Below are 23,930 nucleotides of genomic sequence, written 5' to 3' on the forward strand. Positions count from 1 at the left end.
TAAAAAATAAAAAGGTGAGGGCATAAAAAAGGGACTCAGGAGCCAAGCTGAAAGAGCTCACAATGGTCAATGCTGGAACAATTTAAGCAACAAAATAAAGAACATAGCATATCATGTTTTCTGATACATTAACATGTATATGTTGATCTGATCCATTAGATTGACGGTGATGTTCAGTTTTATTATAGTTGCTGATTTTCTGCCTGCTGTATCTATTACTGATACAAGAGTGTTGTATATTTCCAACTGTAAGAGTGGATTTGTCCATGTTTCCTTTAAATTATGTCAATATTGTGTAGTGTATCTTAGTGTTCTGTTGTGTGTTACACACATGGATTACTATTCTCAAAATATTGATCCTTTCATCATTATATACTGTATCTTTTATCCCAGGTAATTTTTCTTGCTCCAAAGACTTCATTGTATGAAATATAACTACTCAAGCTTCCTTCCTGGCATTCTTTGTATTTAATTGGGCTTTTTATGTGAATTTATCTTCTCTCCTCTTAGCATATAAATAAGTGTCTTTGAAAAATTATTTTAGTGGTTGCCCAAGAGTTTGCAATATATATTTAAAGCTAATCTATTTAATACATCCACTTTCAAATAATGCTATACGTCTTCACAGTAGTGCAAGTACCTTAAAACCAAGTATTCTCAAGTTATTTTCTGCCATTCTTTATAATATTGCTGTCATTCATATTTTTCTCGAGCTATAATCAGAATAGATTGTTGCCGTTTTTATTTGAACAGTTATATATCAAAGCAATTAAGAATAAGAAAAAGTAAAGATTTTATTTTACCTTAATTTATTTGTTTTTCTGACACTTCATCCTTAATGTAGATCTGAGTTTCTGACGTATCTTTTTATTCACTGGATGAAGAATTCTAGGATGGGGTACTTTTTCTTTTTTTTGTTTTTTCAGTAATTTAAATATTTCACTCCACTTCTTTGCTTTTACTTTCTGAAGACAAGTCTCCTGTAATTCTCATCCTTACTCCTTTACAAGTAAGATTCTTTTAAAAGCTTCAGGGTTTTTTGAAGAATTCCTCTTTGTCTTTGTTTTCCTGTAGTTTGAATACGATATTCTCAGTGTATAATTTTGCATTTATTCTGCTTTGTATTTTCTATGGTTCCTGCATCTGTGGTTTGGTGTCTGTCATTAATTTTGGACAACTGCCAGCCATATTGCTTCAAATATTTCTTCTGTTCCTTTCTATCTTCTCCTTTGATTATTTCCATTAGGCATATATTAGACCTTTTGAAATTGTTTCACAGTTCCTGTATATTCTATGCCTGGTCATATTGGTATTCTTTTTCTCTTTGCCTATCAGTTTTGAAAGTTTCTTTTGACATACCTTCAAGCTCACTGATTCTTCCTTAGCCTTGTCTAGAAGACTGGTGAGCCTGTCAAATGTCTTTAAGTCTGTCACAGTGTTTATTATTTCTAGCATTTTCTTTTTATTTTCTGTTAGTTTTTTCCCCTCTGATAACATTACCCATTTGTGCTTGCATGTTATCTGCTTTTTCCTTTAGAGGCTTTAACATATTAATAATCATAGTTATTTTGAATTATCTATTTGATAATTCCAACACCTGTATCATAACAGACCCCGATGCTTGTTTTCCTCTTCAATCTGTGTTTCTTCTTGCCTTTTAAATGTTTCTTGCCTATTTTCTTGTAATTTCTTGTTGAAAGTTAAACATATTGCCTGATATAGTTTGGCTATGTCCTCACACAAATCTCATCTTGAATTATAACTCCCATAATTCCCACATGTTGTAGGAAGAACCTAGTGGGAGATAACTGAATCATGAGGGCAGTCTAATATTGTTCTCACCATAGTGAATAAGTCGCATGAGACCTGATTGTTTTATAAGAGGAAACCCCTTTCAATTGGTTCTCATTCCCCTTTTGCCTGCCATCATGTAAGATGTGCTTTTCACCTTCTACCATGACTGTGAGGCCTCTCCAGCCACATGAAACTGTGAGTCCATTACACTTCTTTTCTTTTTAAATTACCCAGTCTCAGGTATGTCTTTATCAGCAGCAGTGTGAGAACAGACTAATACAATAAATTGGTATCAGGAGTGGGCACTGCTATAAAGATATCTAAAAATGTGGAAGCAACTTTGTAACTGCATAACAGGCAGAGCTTGGAACAGTTTGGAGGGCTCGGAAGACAAGACAATGTGAGGAAGCTTGGAACTTCCTAGAGAATTGTTGAATGGCTTTGATGCAAATGCTGATAATATAAAAAATGAGGTTCAGGCTGAAGTGGTCTCAGATGGAGATGAGGAACTTGTTGAGAACTGGAGCAAAGCTGACGCTTGCTATGTTTTAGCAAAGAGACTGGTGGCATTTTGCCCCTGCCCTACAGATTTGTGGAACTTGGAACTTAAGGGAGATGATTTAGGCGGCATCTAGGAGAAGAAATTTCTAAGCAGCAAAGCATTCAAGAAGAGGTGACTGGGTGCTGTTAAAAGCATTCAGTTTTAAAAGGGAAACAGAGCAAGAAAGTTTGGAAAGTTTGCAGTCTGACAATGTGATAGAAAAGAAAAACCCATTTTCTGAGGAGAAATTCAAGCTGGCTACAAAAATTTGCATAAGTAACGAGGAGGCAAATGTTAACACCAAGACAATGGGGAAAATGTCTCCAGGGCATGTCAGAGACCTTTGTGGGAGCCCTTCCCATCACAGACCCAGAGGCCTAGCTGGGGAAAAATAATTTTGTGGGCTGGGCACAGGGCCCCTCTGCTGTGTGCAGCCTTGAGGTTTGCTGCCCTGAGTCTCAACTACTCCAGCCATGACTAAAAACCATGGTACAGCTCAGGCATGACATCAGATGGTACTAGCCCTAGGCCTTGGCAGCTTCCATGTGATGTTGAGCCTGCAGGTACACAGAAATCAAGAATTGAGCTTTGAGAACCTCTGCCCAGATTTCAGAGGATGTGTGGAAATGCCTGGATGTCCAGGCAGAAGTTTGCTGCAGGGACAGGACCCTCATGGAAAACCTCTGCTAGGGCAGTGCAGAAGGGAAATGTGGGGTTGAAGACCCCACACAGAGTCCCCCACTGGGGCACTGTCTAGTGGAGCTATGAGAAGAAGACCACTGTCCTCCAGAACCCAGAACAGTAGATCCACCAACAAGCTTGCACCATACACTTGTAAAAGTCTCAGAAAATCAATGCCAGACCATGAAAGCAGCCAGGAGGGAGGATGTACCCTGCAAAGCCACATGGATGGAGCTCTGCAAAACCATGAGAACCCACCTCTTGCATCAGTGTGACCCGGATGTGAGACATGGAGTCAAAGTAAATCATTTTGGAACTCACAATGATCTCAAGCAGTCTACCTGCCTCCCAAAGTGATAGGATTATTGGCATGAGCCACTGCACCTGGCATGGGGCTATTTTAACATGGCTTTTTTACTCTTTGTTGAAGCATAAGAAAAGTTTTCTCCAATCTTTCTGAGAGCCTCGTGGATTTCCTGAAGGTAAAGAACATACCTCAATACCATAAAAGCCATAAATAACAGACTCACACCCAAACCATCAGTGTTGAGATAGTCCCCTAAGACTAGGCCCCCAGGAGCTTTTATTCTGAAGTGAGTTCACAACCTCCTGTAGTCAATTACCATGTCAGTGTTCCTACTAATGTCTGGCTTCCTCTGGTAAGCTCACCTTAGCTGTGATTCTCTGTATTCACCTGTATCTCCAGGTATCAGAGCCATGGTGTGCCCTGTGATTTCATTTCTTTGATGGATCTAAGAGAAGTTGTTGGTGTTCAGTTTGTTTAGTCTTTTTCTTGTGAGGGCAGGAGTGATGAGTCCCAAGGTCTTTGTGTGTCAAAGCTGAAAACATAAATCCTGACTACTTTTTATTAGTAAATGAAAAATGCTTTGTAGCTTCCCTGACAGCACTAATACTCTACCTTTGAAATGTAAAGTACATGAATGAGGCCTTTTCTTACAAATTCTTGAGATCTTTTTCCACCTTAATCTAAGCTGAGATAGAGAAGATTTTTTGGTCTCCCTTTCTTGGCTGAAACATATGCTCTATCTTTGTTCTCTGAGTGTGTTGTTTTTTACAATCCCTGTTTTATTCAGAGTTCTTAATTTCAATATCTTATGTTGTTCTAGCCCAGGGCCTATCTTTATCCTCTGGAAGTAACGAAGAGCAGCAAAAGCCCTCAGTTATCTGGTTGTTGCACCAAGTGGTCACTCTGGTTTTCTGATTCTACTCCACTCTTGGCCCCTTGTATTGTTTCAAGTTCAAATGAGAATTTAAAAGCTTGTTATATTTTTTATTTAAAAACATGTGTTTTTATTTGCAAGCATGTTTTCACTTTTTATCTGTTGTTTTGGATATCTAGTCTAAAAGGTCTTTTCTAGTTAATAACTGTATTGCAAAAAGTTCAGACCATAAAATAAGCGGTCCCTGTGTCAAAGATGTATAGCTATCATTGTGCATAAATGGGAGTATTTACTGTGTGCCAGGAACATAGAATGCAAGAATGAGTCAAATTTCATAAGATAAATTCTATTTTCTTTCAAATGTTTCTATGTTAAAAAAGACAAATTTAAAAGTATGTCTAGAAAAACAAAGTGCTAGTGTGGTAAGAGCAGAGTGAAGAGAGAGTGCTTAAATATGCCTTGTTATGGTGAACATTGTTGGGGGATGCATGCAGGAAAACCAAATGGAAAAGGTGACAATTGAGCAGAAACATGAAGAGTAACTAGAAATGATCCAAATCTAAAAGGCTAGGTAAAATTTTCCAATAATCAGAACCAACATATGTATAGGCAACTAGGGAAAGTAAACGAATTTCAGTGTGGCTAGAATGCTACATTGGTGGGTAATGAGTGTCAACAAGAAATATGTGAGTCAGGCTACATGGTGGCTTTTGTGCTAAGATGGGTCAAGATTGCATTTTCAAGATAAAATAGGAATTATTGAAGTATTTTATTTATAAAATTGTTATGGGTACATATTAGATCTATATAAATAGAGGATATATGAAGTATTGTGATACAGGCATACAATGCATAATAATCCATCAGTGTAAATGGGGTATCCATCATGTCAAGCATTTTTCATTTTTTTGTTACAAATATTCCAATTATACTTTTATTTATTTTAAAAGGTACAATGATTGATTAGTCACTCTGATTAAATACTACATCTTATTCATTATTTCTAACTATTTTTTATACCCATTAGCCATTCCCACTCCCCTGCTTCAACACACCCTCACTATGCTTCTAGTGTCTGGTAACCATCACTCTACTTTCTATCTTCATGAATAAAATTATTTTAATTTTTAGCTCCCACATATAAATGAGAAATTGTGAAGTTTGTCTTCTGTGCCTGGCTTATTTCATGTAATATAATGATTTCCAGTCTCAACTATGTTGTTGCAAATGGTAAATTCATTTTTTCTTTGGCTGCATAGTACTCCATTGTGTATATATTGTGTGTATGTACCACATTTTCTTTCTTTTATTTTTTTCTTTCTCTTTTCCTTTTCCCCTTTCTTTCCTTTTCTTTTACCCAGGCTGGAGTGCAGTGGCAGAATCTCAGCTCACTGCAACCTCTGCCTCCCAGTTTCAAGCAATTCTCATGCCTCAGCCTCCTGAGTAGCTGGGACTACAGGCACCCACCACCACACCCAGCTAATTTTTTCTATTTTAGTGGAGACGGGGTTGCTCAGAGTGGTCTCAAACTCCTGAGCTCAGGTAATCCACCCACCTCAGCCTCCCAAAGTAGTAGGATTATAGGCATTTGCCGCCACGCCTAGCCACAACATTTTCTTTATCCATTTGTCTGTTTATGGACACATAGCTTGTTTCCAAATCCTCACTATTGTGAATAGTGCTGCAATAAACATGAGAGTCAGATGTCTCTTCATTATACTAATTTATTTTCTTATGGGTATATACCTGGGATTGCTGCTCTTATATTAGTTTCTGGAGGAACCTCCAAACTCTTCTGCATAGCGATCATAGTAATTTACTTTCCCACCAACGGGGGTCTGGTACAAGGGTTTCCTTTTCTTCACATCCTTGCCAAGCATTTGTTGATGCCTGTCTAGTGGATAAAAGCAATTTTAACTGGGGTGAGATGAATCTTATTGTAGTTTTGATTTGCATTTCTCTGGTGATCAGTGATATTGAGCACCATTTCATATACCTGTTTGTCATTTGTGTGTCTTCTTTTGGGAAATGTCTATTTAGATCTTTTGTCCATTTTTAATAGGTTTATTAGATTTTTCCTATTGAGTTGTTTGAGCTCCTTATATATTCTGATTATTAATCCCTTGTCTGATGGATAGTTTGTATGTATTTTCTCCCATATTGTGCATTGTGTCTTCAGTTTGTTGATGTTTGCTGTGCAGAAGCTTTTTAACTTGGTGTCATCTCAGCTGTTCATTTTTGCTTTGATTTCATGTGCTTTTGGGGTATTACTCAAGAAATCTTTGCCTGTACCAATGTGCTAGAGATTTTCCACCATGTTTTCTTTTAATACTTTTATGTCTTAGATTTTAGTTTTTAATCCATTTTGATTTGATTTTTGATACGGTGAGAGATAGAAGTCTAGTTTCTTTTTTTTTTTTTTTTTTTTTTTTTTGCATATGGATATTCAGGTTTTCCAGCACCATTTATTGAAGAGACAGTACTTCTCCGATGTGTGTTCTTGGCACCTTTGTTGAAAATGAGTTCACTGTAGATGCATGGATTTGTTTCTGGGTTCTGTATTCTGTTCCACTGACCTATGTGTCTGTTTGTATGCCAATACTACACTGTTTTGGTTACTGTAGTTCTGTAGTACAATTTGAAGTCAGGTAATGTGATTCCTCCCCTTTTGTTCTTTTGCTCAGGATGGTTCTGGTTATTCCTTGTCTTTTGTGGTTCCATATACATTTGAGGACTTTTTCTCTTTCTATGAAGAATGTCATGGTATTTTGATAGAGACTGCATTGAATTTGTAGATTGCTTTTAGTATGGACATTGGAACAATATTCTTCCAATCCAGGAACATGAAGTATTTTTCCCTGTTTTTATGTGTCCTCCATAATTTCTTTCATCAATGTTTTATGCTTTTCATTGAAGAGATCTTTCGCTTCTTTGGTTTATGTTTATTCCTAGGTTTTTAATTTTATTTGTGGCTACTATAAATGGGATTACTTTCTTGATTTCTGTTTTAGATTGTTTGCCATTGGCATTTAAAAAACGCTACTGATTTTTGTATGTTGATTTTGTATACTGTAACTTTACTAAATTTATCAGCTCTAGTAGATTTTGATGGAGTCTTTAGGTTTTTCCAAACATAAGATCATTTCATCTGCAAGCAATGATAATTTGACTTCCCCCTTTCCCATTTGGATGACCTTTATTTCTTACTCTTGACTGACTGCTCTAGCTAGGACTTCTAGTACTCTGTTCAATAACAGTAGAGAAAGTGGGCATCCTTGTTTTCCAGGTCTTAGAGGAAATGCTTTCAGTTTTTCCCCATTCAGTATGATGCTAGCTGGGAGTCTGTTGTTTATGGCTTTTATTGTGTTGAGGTATGTTCCTTCTATACCTAGTTTATTAAGGGTTTTTATTATGAAGGGGTGTTAAACTTTATCAAATGCCTTTTCAGCACCAAATGAGATGATCATATGGTTTTCATCCTTTATTCTGTTGATGCAATGCATCACATTAATTGATGTGCATATGTTGAACTATCCTTGCATCCCTGGGATGATGCCCACTTGGTTATGACGGTCTTGTTTTTTTCTTTTTGTTTTGGATTTTAGGTTCAGGAGTACATGTGCAAGTTTGTTATACAGGCAAACTCATGTAATAGGGATTTGGTTTATAGATTATTTCATCACCCAGTTACTAAGCATAGTACCCAAAATTTATTTTTTTGAATTCACTCCCTCCTCCCAATTTCCAGCCTCAAGTAGACCCCAGTGTCTGTTGTTCCCCTATTTGTGGCCATATGTTCTCTTTATTTACCTCCCACATACAAGTGAGAACATGTGGTATTTGGTTTTCTCTTCCTGCGTTAGTTTGCTGAAGATAATGGCCTCCAGCTCCATGCACATTCTTGCAAATGACATAAGCTCATTCCTTTTTTATAAATGTATATTATTCCATTGTGTATATATACCACATTTTCTTTACCCAGTCTATTATTGATGGGTATTTAATTTGATTCCATGTCTTTGCTATTGTGAGTAGTGCTGCAAAGTACTTATGCGTGCATGTGTCTTTATGGTAGAGCAATCTATATTCCTTTGGGCATATACCCAGGAATGGTATTGCTGTGTTGAATGGTAGTCCTATTTTTAGCTCTTTGAGAAATTGCCACACAGCTTTCCACAATGATTGAACTAATTTATGTTTCCATTAGCAGTGTATAAGCCTTCCTTTTTCTTCAAAATCTCACAGTATCTGTTATTTTTTGAATTTTTATAAATAGCCACTTTAACTGGTGTGAGATGATACCTCATTGTAATTTAGATTTGCATTTTTCTCATGATTAGTGATGTTGAGCATTTTTTCATATGCTTGTTGGCTGCATGTATGTCTTCTTTCGAAAAGTGTCTGTTAATGCTATCTGCTTTTTAAAGGAGTTGTTTGGTTTTATTTCTTGTAAATTTGTATAAGTTCCTTATAGATGCTGGATATTATATCTCTGACAGATACATAACTTGCAAAATTTTTCGCCCATTTTCCCATTTGTATGTTTGCCCTGTTGATAGCTTTTTTTTTTTTTCCTGGGCAGAAGCTTTTTAGTTTTATTAGATCCCATTAGTCAATTTTTGGTTTTATTGCAATTGCTTTTAGCATCTTTGTCCTTAAATATTTGTGAGTTCCTATGTCCAGTATAATATTTCCTAAGGTTATCTTTCAGGGCTTTCGCAGTTTTTGGTTCTACACTAAAGTTTTTAATGCATCTTGAGTTGATTTTTATATATGGTATAAGGAAAGGGACCAGTTTCAATCTACTGCATATGGCTACCCAGTTATCCTAACACCATTTACTGACTAGAGAATTATTTTCCCCTTGCTTGTTTTTGTCAACTTTGTCAAAGATAAAATGGTTGTAGGTGTGCTGCCTTATTACTAGCATCTCTGTTCTGCTCCATTGTTCTATGTCTGTTTTTGTACCAGTACCATGCTGTCTTGATTCCTGTACCCCTGTAGTATAGTTTGAAGTCAGGTAACATAATTGCTCCAGCATGGTTCTTTTTGCTTAGGCTTGCCTTGGCTACTCACGTTCTTTTTCTGGTTTCATATAAATTTTTAAGTAGCTTTTTTTTCTGGTTCTGTAAGAATGTAATTGGGTAATTATATAGGAATAGCATTGAATCTCTAAGTTGCTTTGGGCGCTATGGGCACTTTGCCAATATTACTCTTCCTATCCATGAACACAGAATGTTTTTCCATTTGTTTGTGTCATCTCTTATTTCTTTGATCAATGTCTTGTAATTCTCAGTGTAGAGATTTTTCACTTCCCTGGTTAGCTGTATTCCTAGGTATTTTGTTCTTTTTGTGGCAATTGTGAATGGGATTGCTTTCCTGATACAGTGCTCAGCCAGGATGTTGTTGGTGTATAGAAATGCTGGTGTTTTTGCACATTGATTTGGTATTTGGAAACTTTCTGAAGTTGTTTATCAGTTCAAGGATCTCTTGGGCAGAGAATATGGGGTTTCCTAGACATGGAATCATGTTGTGTGCAAACATGGATAGTTTGACTTCCTCTCATGGATGTTGTTAATTTCTTTCTCATGCCTAATTGCTCTAGCCGGGACTTCCAACACTGTGTTGAATATGAGTGGTGAAAGAGGGCATCCTTATCTTGTTCTGGTTTTCAAGGGGTAATGCTTTCAGGTTTTTCCCATTATGATGTTGGCTGTGAGTTTTTCATAGATGACTCTTACTATTTTGAAGTGTGTTCCTTCAATACTTAGTTTCTTGAGGGATTTTAATAGCAAGGAATGTGAATTTTATTAAGCACCTCTTTTGAATCTATTGATATAATCACGTGGTTTTTGTATTTAGTTCTGTTTACGTAATGAATCACATTTATGGATTTGTGCATGTTGAACCAAACTTGCATCCCAGAAATAAAGCCTGTTCGATTGTGATAGATAAGCTTTTGGATGTGCTGCTGGATTTGATTTGCCAGTATTTCTTGAGTATTTTTGCATCTGTGAGGATGCAAAATCTGTATTCATCAAGATTATTGGACTGAAGTTTTCTTTTTGTTGTGTCTCTGCCAGGTTTTGATATCAAGATGATGCTGGCCAGATAGAATGAGTTGGGAAGTCTTTCCTCTTTCATTTTTTGGAATCGTTTCAACAGGAATGGTACCAGCTCTTCTTTGTACCTCTAGTAGAATACGGCTGTGAATCTATCTGGTCCTGGACTTTTTTTCTTTTTCTTTTTTGGTTGTTTGGTAGGCTGTTTATTATTTATTCAATTTCAGAGCTTATTATTGGTCTGTTCAGGGATTCAATTTCTTCCTGGTTCAGTCTTCAGAGGGTGTATGCATCCAGGAATTTATTCATTTCTTCTAGATTTTCTAGTTTGTGTGCATGGAGGTGTGTATAGTAGTCTGTGGTGGATATTTGTATTTCTTCAGGGTCAGTGGTAATTTCCCGTTTGTCATTTCTAACTTTGTTTGGATCTTCTCTTTTTTTTTTCTTTATTAGTCTAGCTAACAGCCTATCAATCTTATTAATTTTTTGGAAAAAAAAAAACTTTTAGATTTGTTGATATTTTCTAGCATTTTTCATGGTTTGATCTCCTTCAGTTCAGCTCTGATTTTGGTTATTTATTGTCTTCTGCTACCTTTTGGCTTGGTTTGCTCCTGTTTCTCTAGTTCTTCTATTTGTGATGTTAGGTTGTTAATTTGAGATCTTTCTAATTTTTTAATGTGGGCATTTAGTGCTATAAATTTCCCTCTTAACACTGTCTTAGCTGTGTCCTGGGGATTGTTGCATGTTGTATCTTTGTTGCCATTATCTATCTAATACTGTCAATCAGTGTGGTGTTGAAGTATCCCACTATTGTTGTGTGGGAATCTATATCTCTTCATGGATCATGAAGGACTTTCTTTATGAATCTGGGTGCTCCTGTGTTGGGTACATGTATGTTTAGGATAGTTAGGTCTTCTTGTTTAATTGAACCCTTTACCATTGTGTAATGACTTTCTTTGTATTTTTTTTTTTTTTTATCTTTGTTGGTTCAAAGTCTGTTTATCTTTTTTTTTTTTTTTTTGAAATTTTTTTCTTTTAGGATGTTGAATATAGCCCCCAGTGTCTTCTGGCATATAGAGTTTCTGCTGAAAGTTCTGCTGTTAGCCTGATGGATGCTCCCTTTGTAGGTGACCTGCCCTTTCTCTCTAGCTGCCTTTAACACTTTTTCTTTTATTTTGACCTTGGAGAATCTGCAGATTATGTGTCTTGAGGATGATCTTGCATAGTATCTTGCAGGGATTCTCTGTATTATCCGAATTTGAATGTTGGCCTTTCTAGTGAACTAGAAAACTCTTGAGAATGTTCTCATGAACGATATCCTGAGATATGTTTTTCAAGTTGCTTGCTTTTCTCTTTCAAGAACACCAATAATTTGTAGATTTGGCCTTTTTACAGAATCCCATATTTCTTGGAGGTTTTGTTTATTTATATTCATTCTTTTTGTTTTCTTTGTGTCTGACTGTATTATTTCAGAGATCCAGCCCTCAGGCTCTGAGATACTTTCCTCTGCCTCGTCTATTCTGCTGTTAATACTTGTGATTGCATTATGAAATTCTTGTGGTGTTTTTCAGCTCTATCAGGTCTGTTAGGTTTTTTTAATAGTAGCTATTTTGTTTGTCAGCTACTGTATCATTTTATTGTAATTCATAGATTCTTTGGATTGGTTTTGGATGTACTCTTGAATCTCACTGATCTTTATTTCTATCCATATTCTGAATTCTATTTCTGTCATTTTAGCTATATCTGCCTGGTTAGCAACCCTTTCTGGATAACTGATGTAGTCATTTGGAGGACAGAAGACAGTCTGGCCTTTTGAGTTTTTGTATTGGTTTTTTCTCATCTGCATGTTTGGGTATTCCTTTAACTGCAGTGTAAATCATGTACGTGAGTAGGCTTTTCTGGATGTTTTCAGAGGACTGAGGCTTTGTGCAGAGTATTTGTAGCTGACTTCTTGTCATTGGTTTCACTGAGAAGTGAGTTAGTGAAGTATTGTTGGTGTTGAAGTTGTGGGGTGTGATCCAGTAGGTGGCACTTAAGCATATTGGTCAGTAGATAGGCTCTTGCTCAGTCACATGGCTCTTCTGTATTTCCTCACAGTTGCACTTGTGCTCCCTCTTAATGCTCTGAATGTGTGGACTACTCTCCCACTTGAGTACTGGCTGCAGATCACTACTTGGCACTCCTGGGCTATACAGCACAGCTGTGAGGTGATGTCAGGGTTTATGTTCCCTCCCCAGCTTGGAGGCAGCAGAGGAAGGGACTTAGCAGTGGTTGTGCCCCAGAAAGATGCAGAGCTGCAATCAATCAGTATGATAGACCTGGGATGGTGGGGCTGCACTGTGGGTCCCAGCCAGGGGTTCGGGGCAGATGCCTGGTAATGGGCAGGGGGGTGGGACCTGTGGGAGACAGGCCTCTTTTCCTCAGGGAAACTGCAGCTTTCTGGAAGGGCAGATAAGGAACTTAGAGCCTTGGTTCCTTGCTCAGTTGGAGAGCAGCAGGGGCAGTACCACTGCAGAGGGAGTGGCCAAGAGGCTTTCAGTTGCCCCTTGGAGCTCCACCTCCAAGAAACACAGAGTCATTGATACTGAAAGTATTCAGTTAGAGGGCAGGGTAGCTACATTGCTAGCCTGAGCTGGGAGGTCTGCTTGATAAGGGGGGTGGGACTTGAGAGCTCCAGGAAAAGAGACTGGTCTCCCCTCTTTATGGTGACTGTGGCATGCTGTATGCTTGGTGTAGCCCTCAGCCTCTTTATTTCTTCCCCAGACTGAGGGCAGCAGGGGCAAAACTGCTGCTGTGGCAGCGACAGAGGGGCTACTGGTTGCCTCTGGGAGCCTCTCCCCAGGGAAACTCAGAATTACTACCATTGGGTATGCTCAGCTGTGGATGGGGTTGCTGTTCTGTGGGTCCTGAGCCAGGGTTCCTGCTTGATGAAGAGTGGGGCATGGGTGTTCCCAGGGTAGAGCGACTGTATTGCTCTCTGTGTGGTGGTTGCTGTGTGCTGGAGGTGCTAGTGACTAGGTCGTTTGTTTCTTCCAGAGCCTGAGGGCAGTTATGACAGTACCACTGTAGCTGCAATGGCAGAGGAGTTGTGGGTTGACTCTAGGATTTCCTCCTTAGAGAAATGCGGAGCTGCCTCTGATTGAAGTGATCAGTTAGTGGAAGGGTGGTTGTGCTGGAGTCCCAGGTTGGGTGGCCCTGCCCAGTGAGATGTGAGGACAGGAAACTGTATGGAAGACAATTTGGGCACTTTTCCATAGGGTGACTGCACTGTGCTAAAGGTCTGTGCCAGTCCCTAGTCACCTCTCCAGAGCCTGTAGGCAATACTAGTGAATGTTATGAGTGATTATTGTGCTGAGGAGAAGATGTGTATTCTGCAGCCATTGGATGAAATGTTCTGTAAACATCTATTAGGTCCACTTGGTCTATCGTGCAGATTAAGTCTGATGTTTCTTTGTTTATTTTCTGTCTGGATGATCTGTTCATTGCTGAAAGTGGGGTGTTGAAGTCTCCAGCTATTATTATATTGAAGTCCATCTCTTTCTTTAGCTCTAATAATATCTGCTTTATATATCTGGGTGCTTCAGTGTTGGATGCATACATATTTACAATTATTATATCCCTTGCTGAATTGACTTATCATTATATAATGACCTTCATCTCCTATAGGTTTTGTTTTGAAATCTATTTTGTGTAACATAAGGTATAGCTGCTACTATTTTCCTGCACCCATTGGCATAGAATATTATTTTCTCTCCTTTTATTTTCAGTTAATGTGTGCCTCCATAGGTTGTATGTTTCTTGTAGACAACAAATTGTTGGGTCTTGTTTTTTCATCCATTCAGCCACTATTTCCCTACATTGGAGAGCTTAGTCCATTTACATTCAATGACATTATTAATAAATAGAGACTTACTCCTGCCATTTTGTTATGTTTCCTAGTTGTTTTTGGTCTTCTTTTCCTTCTTTCTTTCCTGTCATTTTTAGTGAACATAATTTTCTCTGGTGTTATGGTTTAATTTCGTGCTTTTTATTTTTCATTTATCTGTTATATGTGTTTAGATTTGAGGTTACCATAAGGCTTGCAAATAATATCTTATAATTCATTATTTTAAACTGATAACACTGGTTACATAAACTAACAAACATGGAAAAAGAAACTAATAAAAACTCTACACTTTAACTTCATTTCCCCCACTTTTTAACTTTGTTGTTTCTATATATATCTTAATGTACTGTCTATGTCTTAAAAAGTTGTTGTAGTTATTATTTCTTATCAGTTCATCTTTTTGTCTTTCTACTTAAGATACGGGTAGCTTAAACACCATAAATACAGTTTAATAGTGTTCTGTGTTTGTTATTGTACTTACTTAATTCCTCATTAAAGTCCTTTTCTTCCTGATTGAAGAACTCCTTTTAGCATTTCTGATAGGATAGGCCTGGTATTGATGAAATCCCTAAGCTTTTGTTTGTCTTGGAAAGTCTTTATAACTCCTTCAGGCTTGAGGGATTCCCCATCGCGCCCCCCCCCCACCGCCCCACGGGCTATACTATTCTAGGGTAAAAGTTTGTTCCTTCAGGACTTTTTAATAAGTCATGCCACTCTCTCATAGCCTGTATCATTTCCACTGAAAAGTCTGCTGCAAGATGTACTGGAGTTCCATTACACGTTATTTCTTTTCTTTTTTTACTTTTAGGATCCTTTCTTTATCCTTGACTTTTGGGAGTTTGATTATTAAATGTCTTGAGATAGTATTCTTTGGGTTAAGTTTTCTTTGTGTTGTATAACCTTCTTGTACTTGCATATTGATATCTTTCTCTATGTTTGGGAAATTCTCTGCTGTTATCCCTTTGAGTAAACTTTCTACTCCTTTATCTTTTTTTTTTTAAGGCCAATAACTCTTTAGATTTGCCCTTTTGAGGCTATTTTCTAGATCTAGTAAGCATGCTTCAGTCTTTTTAATTTTTTCTTTTGTCTCCTCTGTGTATTTTTAAATAGACTGTCTTCAAGCTCACTAATTTTCTTCTGCTTAATCAATTCTGCTCTTAAAAGACTCTGATGCATTCTTCAATATGTCCATTTAATTTTTCAGTTCGAGAATTTCTGCTTGTTTTTAATTATTTCAATTTCTTTGTAAAATTTATCTGATAAGATTCTGAATTCCTTGTCTTTGTTATCTTAAATTTCTTTGAGTTTCAGCTATTTTAAATTCTGTTTGAAAGGTCACATAGCTCTGTCTCTCCGGGACCAGTAACTGGTGCCTTATTTAGTTCATTTGATGAGTTCATGTTTTCTTGGATGGTCTTGATGCTGAGGATGTCTATTGGTGTCTGGGCATTGAAGATATAGGTGTTTATTGTAGTTTTTGCAGTCTGAGCTTGTTTGTACTTGTCCTTCTTGGAAAGGTTTTCCTGCTATTCAAAAGAACTTGGGTGTTGCAATGGAAGCTTTATGTCACTGCAGCTTTATCTGTATTAGGGGGCACCCCAAGCCCACTAACAATGTGGTTCTTGTGGACTCATAAAAATACCTTTTTGGTGGTCTTGGATAAAATCTGCAAGAATTCTCTGGAGAACCAGGAAGAGACTCCTCTCCTTCCTTATTTTGTTCCAAACAAAATCTCTCTCTCTGTGTGTGCTGAGATGCCTGGAGCTGAGGGAGAGGTAACCTAAGTACCCCTGTGGCCACCATCACTGGAACTATGCCAGGTCAGACATGAAGCCAGTACAGTACTGTGTCTCACCCAAGGTCTGCTCTTTCTATTACCTGGCTACTACCTGTGTTTGCTCAAGGACCTAGGGTGGTACAATTGCAGGTCACAAAGCCAGCCAGGCATGTATCCTTCCGTTAAGGGCAGCAAGTTTCCCTAGGCCCCAGGTGGATTCACAGACATTGTCTGAGAGTCAGAGTCTGGAGTCAGAACTCTTGGAAGTCTACCTGGTACTCTATCCTACTGCAGCTGAGATGGCACCGAAACCACAAGACAAAGTCCTTCCCGCTCTTCCCTCCCCTTTGTGTCTCTCCGTGTTTATCACCACCACAGGCCCATAGGGAGTACTGCCAGCCTATCACTGACATTTACTTCAGGCCCTGAGGGCTTTTTAGTCAGCTTGTCATGAACGCTGCCAAGCCTGGGACTCACCCTTCAGAGCAATGCGCTTCCTTCTGGCTGTCCAAGAACCAAGGGCTGGAATTGGGGACCCCAAGAGTCCATTTGGTGGTCTGCTCCACTGTGGCCTCATTGGTACCTAATCAGCAAAACAAAGTCCCATTTACTCTTTCCTCTGCTTTTCTCGAGCAGAAGTCTCTCCTCATGTCTACCCTAGCTCTGAATGTGCTGTGTCACACCTGAGGCCAGCATGTCTCAGCGTCTCACCCAAAGTCCCACAGCATGTACTGCCTGGTTCTGTTGCTGATTTTGCAGAGCCCAAGGGCTCTTTACTCAGCAGATGAAGAATGCTGCCCAGACTGTATTTTTCCCTGTAATTCAGTGAGTTCCCTTCTGGCCCAGGGTCTAGAAATATAATCTCAGATCTAGGGCCTCACACCTCTGCCCAGTACCCTATCCTACTGTGGATGAGCTGGCATACAGACTGCAAGACAAAGTCCTCTTTATTCTTCTCTTTCTTCTCCTCAAGTGAAAAGAAGGGTTCTCTTTTAGAGCTGCAACCTGCACTGACTGGGGTTGGGGGAGGTGTGTTGCAAGCAGTCCCTTAGCTGTGCTGGCTGGTTTCTTACTAGGTCACATGCCTCCCAAGTCCACTGGCTCCAAGCCCAGAACAGCAATAGGTCTTGCCAAGGAATTGCAGTCCTTGTGGTCTAGATGGCCTTTTAAGTTTATTTAGGACCGCATAGCACATTAGCCTTTGCTGGTGAGGCATGAGAAGACTCAAGTTCTGACCACTGGGATGGGCGATTCCCCACTGGCTCATGTAAGTTCTCCCTTGAAGGGCATGGGCTGAGTTCTTCCCAGTGTTGCTTTCTGCTGTGACAGGGCAACACTGAGTTCCAATGCAAAGTCCCAGAATTGCTGGGCTCTCCCTTCCCCAAGCACACAGATTCTGCTTCCACATGTAGCTACTATTGGGGGATGAGGGAAGAGTTGTGTCAATAAGTCAAAACTGTCTTTCCTGTTCCCTTCAGTGCCTCTTTTAGTAATATGAAGTTAAACCAGGTATTGTAAATCACCTGATTTTTGGCTCTTATGAAGGTGCTTTTCTGTGCAGATAGCTGTTAAGTTTGGAGTTTAATGAAGACAATCGGTGGAAGCTTCTATTCAGTAGCTCCACCTTTCTCCACAAAAATGCTCTGTTTAACTAAGCAGAAGATCAGGAGCATGGTGAAAATTTTGCTTTTACAAAAGTCACTCAAAAAGTTGTATAGGGCAGTGGTTCTCAAATTTTAGTGTGTGTTACAATCTCCTGTAGATCTTCTTGAAACCAGATTGCAAGACACCCTCTCCCTCAAAGTTTCTGGTTCTAAGTCTGAGGCAGAGCCTAAAAATTTGCATTTCTAACAAGTTCCCCAGTGGTACTGATATTGCTGGTCTGAGGATCATGCTTTAAAAAATCACTGATATAGAGGATAAGTATACCAAGGGAAAACAACCAGTCAAAGTAACAAGACCAATTAACTAGTGTGAAAGCAATAAAATCCATGAACAAGGTGAAAACAAAAGCAGTAACAACAAAATTAGATTCAGTTGATTTATGTTGTTAGTAAAAAGACAATTTAAAACATCTATGGTAGATATATATTCCTAATTGATTATTGGGATCCCCCTTTTTTCTCCCTTTTATTTTTCTTAGTTCTCTTTGTTATTCTCTAGTCTATCATCACGTAAAATGAAGAACCTAGGTAGAGGTCCAGGAGGAAATGAAGTTCAAATATACAAGAGAAATGGAAGCGACTACTAAATAATTATTGTGGTTCAGTTTTAATGCTTCTGTATTTTATGGTGCAACTGTTTTTACATTTTTTGGAGTGGGGGGCATCATAAATTTAGGTGTTGAACGCCTCTGACATCTTAATCTGGCTTTGAGTAAATGATTTGAGAAAAGACAAAAAAAAAAAAAAAAAAAAAAAAAACCCAAAGAATTTGAGAGTAGATAAAGCATGTCTGCCAGGTAATAGAACATGAAAAGGGCAAGAATGAAAGCTGAAACACCAAAAGAATTTTTAGCTAAGATGATTTATCACTAGTCTAGTAAGTATGGATCAGAATGGAATTTAGGCATTTATGCCACATATTCTCATAGCACTTTCTTGACATTGTTTTATAGAACTTTTGTCTGATCTGTATATCTCGTATTCAAAATAAAATGCCCACCATGAGGTGGTGATAAAATCTTAGATAATCGCGAAAATGCAGTTGGTGTGATTGAAATAGCAATTTATCATTGATACTAAAAATATAGAACTGTATTTTTCATTTTATAAAACAGAATTATATATACAAGTAGACATTGAATGAAAAGGTTCAATGTCCTCATAGGATCTAGCTAAATATAAAATATTTAGAGGCATGTATCTTAAAGAGCATTGCTCTAGTAAAACCTGAAATACAAATGTGTATATCTTTATACTACTTATTCTATTGCCCAAAGTTGTCATTAACATAATTTTTGTTTACCTCTTCTCTGTACATTCTAAGTGAATAAAATGATTAAAAGTATTTTGTGCAAGTACAATCTGCATTGTCTTATTGAAGGATGGCCTTTTCAAAACATCACAGCTTGAGTGTGTGGCATATTGTAATGTACTCATAATTAGCTTGCTAGTGTAACAAAAATAATAGAATATACCTAATAGCTGAATATGGAGTTTTGTCAAGATTTTGTACCTACATCAGATGTCTTAACTTCTGGGAATGTGCTGCTTGTCTTACAGATTTATAATGCAATCTTCTATTTTTAGTTCTTGAATAATGTGAAAAGCCATCAAGTTACTTTAAAAAGAGTTTTGCCTTTTCTTTTTACAGCAGCTGCTGTAATCATTGTCATGAATGTACAAGAATATAGCTGAAAAGACTAATTCATGATCAAGAATAACTGAATCAAAAAGGTGTTATTGGGGAAATTAAATAAGAAAATGAAAAAAAATCTTTTTGAAAGTCAATGAAATCTATCTTTTCAACATTTATTCTGGAATGTATATACTATACTATGTGGTGAAATATTGATTTTTATCTTGGCATTTTCTCTTTTCTCAGCTATTATGATTTTATTAAAAATATATATGAGAACAATAAGAAGCCTGTAGCTGATGAGCTGAAATTGTAAGGCACTGAGAAAACAACCACATTTCTTCTTGAAGCAGATATCATAGCAGTGAAAAAACACATTCCCTTATTAGCTGGATTCTGGATAATAGTACACCACAGATGGCCCGACGCGGTGGCTCATGCCTGCAATCCCAGCACTTTGGGAAGCTGAGGCGGGTGGATCACAAGGTCAGGAGATTGAGACCATCCTGGCCAACATAGTGAAACTCCATCTCTACTAAAAATACAAAAATTAGCTGGGCGTGGTTATAGGAGCCTGTAATCCCTGCTACTCAGGAGGCTGAGGCAGGAGAATGGCTTGAAACCCGGGAGGCAGAGGTTGCACTGAGCCAAGATCGTGCCACTGCACTCTAGCCTGGTGACAGAGCAAGACTCTGTCTCAAAAAAAAAAAAAAAAAAAAAGTACACCACAGACTTATTTTGATGAAAACAGATGTGGAAGGACTTGGCCCATTTCTCAAGGTCTCTCAATGAAGAGATTAGTTTTAGTTAACTTGAATCATTATGAAAGAAAGAGGCAAAAATATAGAGTGGTTTCCAGATACAGAATTGTGATCAAACAATGAAGCAAATGGGTAAACTACCTCTTGTGTGTGTCTTTTTTTTACAATTGTAACCACAATTTAGATGGAGTGCACCCTTAAACTGTGGCATAGAATTTGTCTCATCTGTTAGAAACATAGTCATCCGTTTAGTTTTTACCTTGTACAAGATCATGTTCAGTAACATTCACTTTCCACAAAATGTTTCAGGGAAGAATTTTACCATTGATACTAACTATTATGTCTAAAATAACAATCGTAAGAAAATGAAGGTGTACTTTGTAAAGAAATAACTTCAATGTACTTTAGAACAGAAAATCCGTGGATTAGAAAAAAGCATTAACATGGTATATTAAATATATCTATGTGACCATCAGCATCAAAATAGAAAAAAATGACAACATTTCTGGGTAAATTTGACACAATATGTGGCACACAGTTTATATTTAGTCAAATCTCCTGAAGGTAAAAAATAGCTACAATCTTGAATGACATTTTCTGCAGTTAGTTGTACTCATGTGTTTTGAGATGAGAGAAGGGATTTTAGATCCCATTTTATAAAATTGTATGTACATATTAAGATATATTTAAGGGCATTTAATGTAATACTTTCTGTTATTTTGGGAGAATGGAGGAATAGGATAATTAATACAGAATTTCTGTTTCCTATATGCAATCATGTTATAAAATTAGTGATCAGAGTCAAAAATATTGAGCATTGCACATATCCTCAGAGTTTATATCATCTCATTTTACATATGAGATGGCAAAACTGTTTTAATCCTGGGTACATATCTCATTCATGATAATAAGATTTATAATAGGCCACCTTTTATTGAGCATTATGTTTTGTTTGCTTTATACTTTCTGACTTTTTTACAGATTAGTCATTTGGAAGGAACAAGGAAATTTAGTAACCTGCACACGTTTATACAACCATTTAATGTCTGGGCTGGACTATTTGACCCTGGGCCCATGTGACAAATGTCAGTTTATTCCATCACACCTTGGCTCTTCTCATGGTGATGTCTTTATACAGAAAGCAGAAAGATGATCAGACATTTTCCATGTTTACATAGATGTGCTGTCTAAAGAATAATTTGAAAGTAAGAGAAACTGTGAGGTTGGCAAATTTTTACTTTATAGTTCTGATTTCTACCTTCTATGGCCATTTCAAACCATATTTTCTGCAATTTTTTTTTCTCCTGTAGTCATCCTGGTCCCATATGGAGGCTCTGGTGACCCAGGCTCCTTGACTTCATGGTGTCATCATGATGAAATCTCTTGGCAATAACAGTTAAGGCTTCCCTTTTATGGCTCCAAAAGAATGACTTCCTTCTTTAATTTCACCTTTTCTATGACAAGAGACTGTGGGGATGGCACTCCAGTTTCTCCAAAGCGATAGTTGACAAATTAATCTTCACACAAGGGCTCATATCTGTTACAGCTTTCCACAGGTATATTTATTCAACAGAGAAATGAGTTACTTTAAAAATGGGGTAATCTTTTGATGACAGGCTCCATGAGACCATTGCAAGCATTTAAGGGAAAGATTTGCGAGGAGGGGACATATTTATCAGAAACCTCCGATCTCAGTCCATTAGCAAGGAAAGCTGATTTTGTTGTAGGTATTTACTTGTTTGTTTGGTGTTTTGTTCCTAAACTGGTCTTGAGATCATTTTCATAAGACTGTTTATAAATTCCAGCCCTACTCTGAATGAGAATCCAAGGGATGTGGTTGTAGATGTTTATAATGCATTTCACTGGCTTATTCTTAGTTCCTAAATGTCTGACCTATAACCAAGTGTCCCTCTCACAGGAAACTTGTTTATACTGGAAGACACCCTTGTGATTCTTATTTGATCTGTGTTCAGTTTATTCCTACCGTAACAGCCCCTCTCTAGGACAGCCCTTGACTGGAAAGGAAGTGAGGTGTCAGTCAGGTGAGACACAGAGGAGACAACTGAACAAAACACGTGAATTAACAGAAGCAGTTTATTTCTTACAGATTCCATAGAGAGGAGGGCAGCACCCTTCACAGAGCCAATGGGAAGGGGGAGCTCTTCAGCACATGCACTCTTAACCAGTGGATGTAGGGCAAGAGAGAGGTGGTGGGGGTACTCTGTGAGCCTGGGTCTTTACTGGGGTCCAGAGTATTGCCTAGGTGAGTTTCTTGTGGGGGTTTCTAATTGGTGAGTTTAGAGCAAGCTCCTATGAGTTCTGTGGAGTCACACTGTGACTGAGAAATGGTTAGTGTAGCATATCTGGGCAGTCCATGTATGAGGTGGGGATAAGTGTGACAAATTCAAGTAGCTTGTATCTAGTTGCGACACGGGGAGGCGGTCACCAGGAGGTGGTTGTATAAGACAAATGTCTGTACCAACCACGTTGAAAATCTGGGAGGAGGTGAAGAACTGGAAACCCTGTCAAGAGCAACTAATCACTGCTTCTGGGATAGAAAAGGTAAACCTATATTGAAAATGGGTGTCAAGGCAACATACAATTATGAGAATTCACTACAAAAACTATTGTTTATTTTTAATATTAATGGCAAATCAATCTTGTATACAATATTGTTTCCAAAGCAAATGATGATCAAAAGCAAAGTGTCTTAAGATAACAAGCAGCAGGTTAAAGTTGTTTAAATATGTATTTGATATTGTAGTATATTGAAATATATAATATCTTTTACTTGTAGCTGTGTCTGACAAATAGGTCAAAAGTAGAACAGCAAAAGAACACCATTTCCATTAGCATCAATTGAGAAAGAAGATGTGATTGGAAGGAGATAGGGCTGTATTTTAATTTTAAGGAAGTAGCTCTATGGAATGATAAGGATGAAAATTCTTTTTTGTTTTTATAGTTGACATTTTTAATTGCATAGTCTCATATATTGATTTGTTTAACAACCTACAACGTATTACACACAATTAATAATCTGGAGATAAAAATACTGTCATTACAAACCAGGTGACTGAAATTAGGCTGTCCTGGTTAATGTCTACATTGAAGAAAAGACATAAACATAATTCTGGAGAAACATAATTCTCCAAAACATAAATTCTGGAGTAGTCTGCAAGAAACTGATTCTCAGTTACAGGTGCTCTATCCAAGAAAATTTAAAGCAGACTCTCTGGTCATGGACCTCAACACTGATTTTATTTTTTTTTTGAAGGTTTCCAAGTTGATCGTAATGGGATGTCACGGTTGTCAAATTGGTCTAGAATTTTTTTAGATGATAGGATATGTAGAAGGATTGGCTGAGAGCTAGAACTTACTGCTTGGTAACTATTTTCAGATATTTTCCTAGTCCTTGACATGTAGAAGGATTGTGTGTTGAAGTGAATCAAGGCTAATTGACACTTCAGTCAACAAAATAGGAATAGAGACATTCAAGATCATGATTTTACCTTGTTCCTTTTCCTTGCTTGAGTGAATCCTGAAGCATTGTGTGAAAAAAGAGGTGCCATAAGAATGCCTAGAATTCCAGATTAACTCACAAAATGTTAACCATCTATTCACTTTTACATGCTTGAAAAATAAACCTTCGTAATGTTCAACCTCTGAGATTTAGGTGTTTTTTTTTTTTTTTTTTTTTTTTTTTTTTTTTTTTGCTAATGCGACATTAACAGTCTATCCTGACATGGTTCCAGGTGTACTTAACTCTCTTCCTCCAAACTTTTTTTTCTTTTCTGCAATTATAAGACAGTGGCTTTCTTATCTTCAAGAGCAATCTGTCAATTTTTACACTGTAAGTTCCATGAGAGAAAGGAGATTTTCATTTTACTTTTTTGTTATGTTTCTTTGTTTCAGTTATATATGCCAAATATTGGGGCAGAATTGGATCT

The 23,930-nt window shown here is 37.6% G+C and overlaps 1 protein-coding gene across 2 annotated transcripts in view; it reads left to right on the forward strand.

Annotated features, from left to right (window-relative positions):
- Positions 1 to 15,760: 15,760 nt before the first annotated feature.
- The window catches only part of XIRP2 (xin actin binding repeat containing 2), a 597,703-nt gene continuing 589,533 nt past the window's right edge, over positions 15,761 to 23,930 (forward strand). Inside the window, exon 1 of one of the 2 annotated variants that reach the window (XM_021924350.2) lies at positions 15,761 to 17,189. In XM_021924350.2, the coding sequence (XP_021780042.2) occupies positions 17,166 to 17,189 (24 nt within the window). In that variant the 5' untranslated portion in view covers positions 15,761 to 17,165. The remainder of the gene's footprint in view (positions 17,190 to 23,930) is intronic. The other variant, XM_003907567.5, reaches the window with a different exon arrangement.

This window comes from Papio anubis, chromosome 10 (genome assembly GCF_008728515.1).
Source record: "Papio anubis isolate 15944 chromosome 10, Panubis1.0, whole genome shotgun sequence".
Classification (NCBI taxonomy): Eukaryota; Metazoa; Chordata; class Mammalia; order Primates; family Cercopithecidae; genus Papio; species Papio anubis.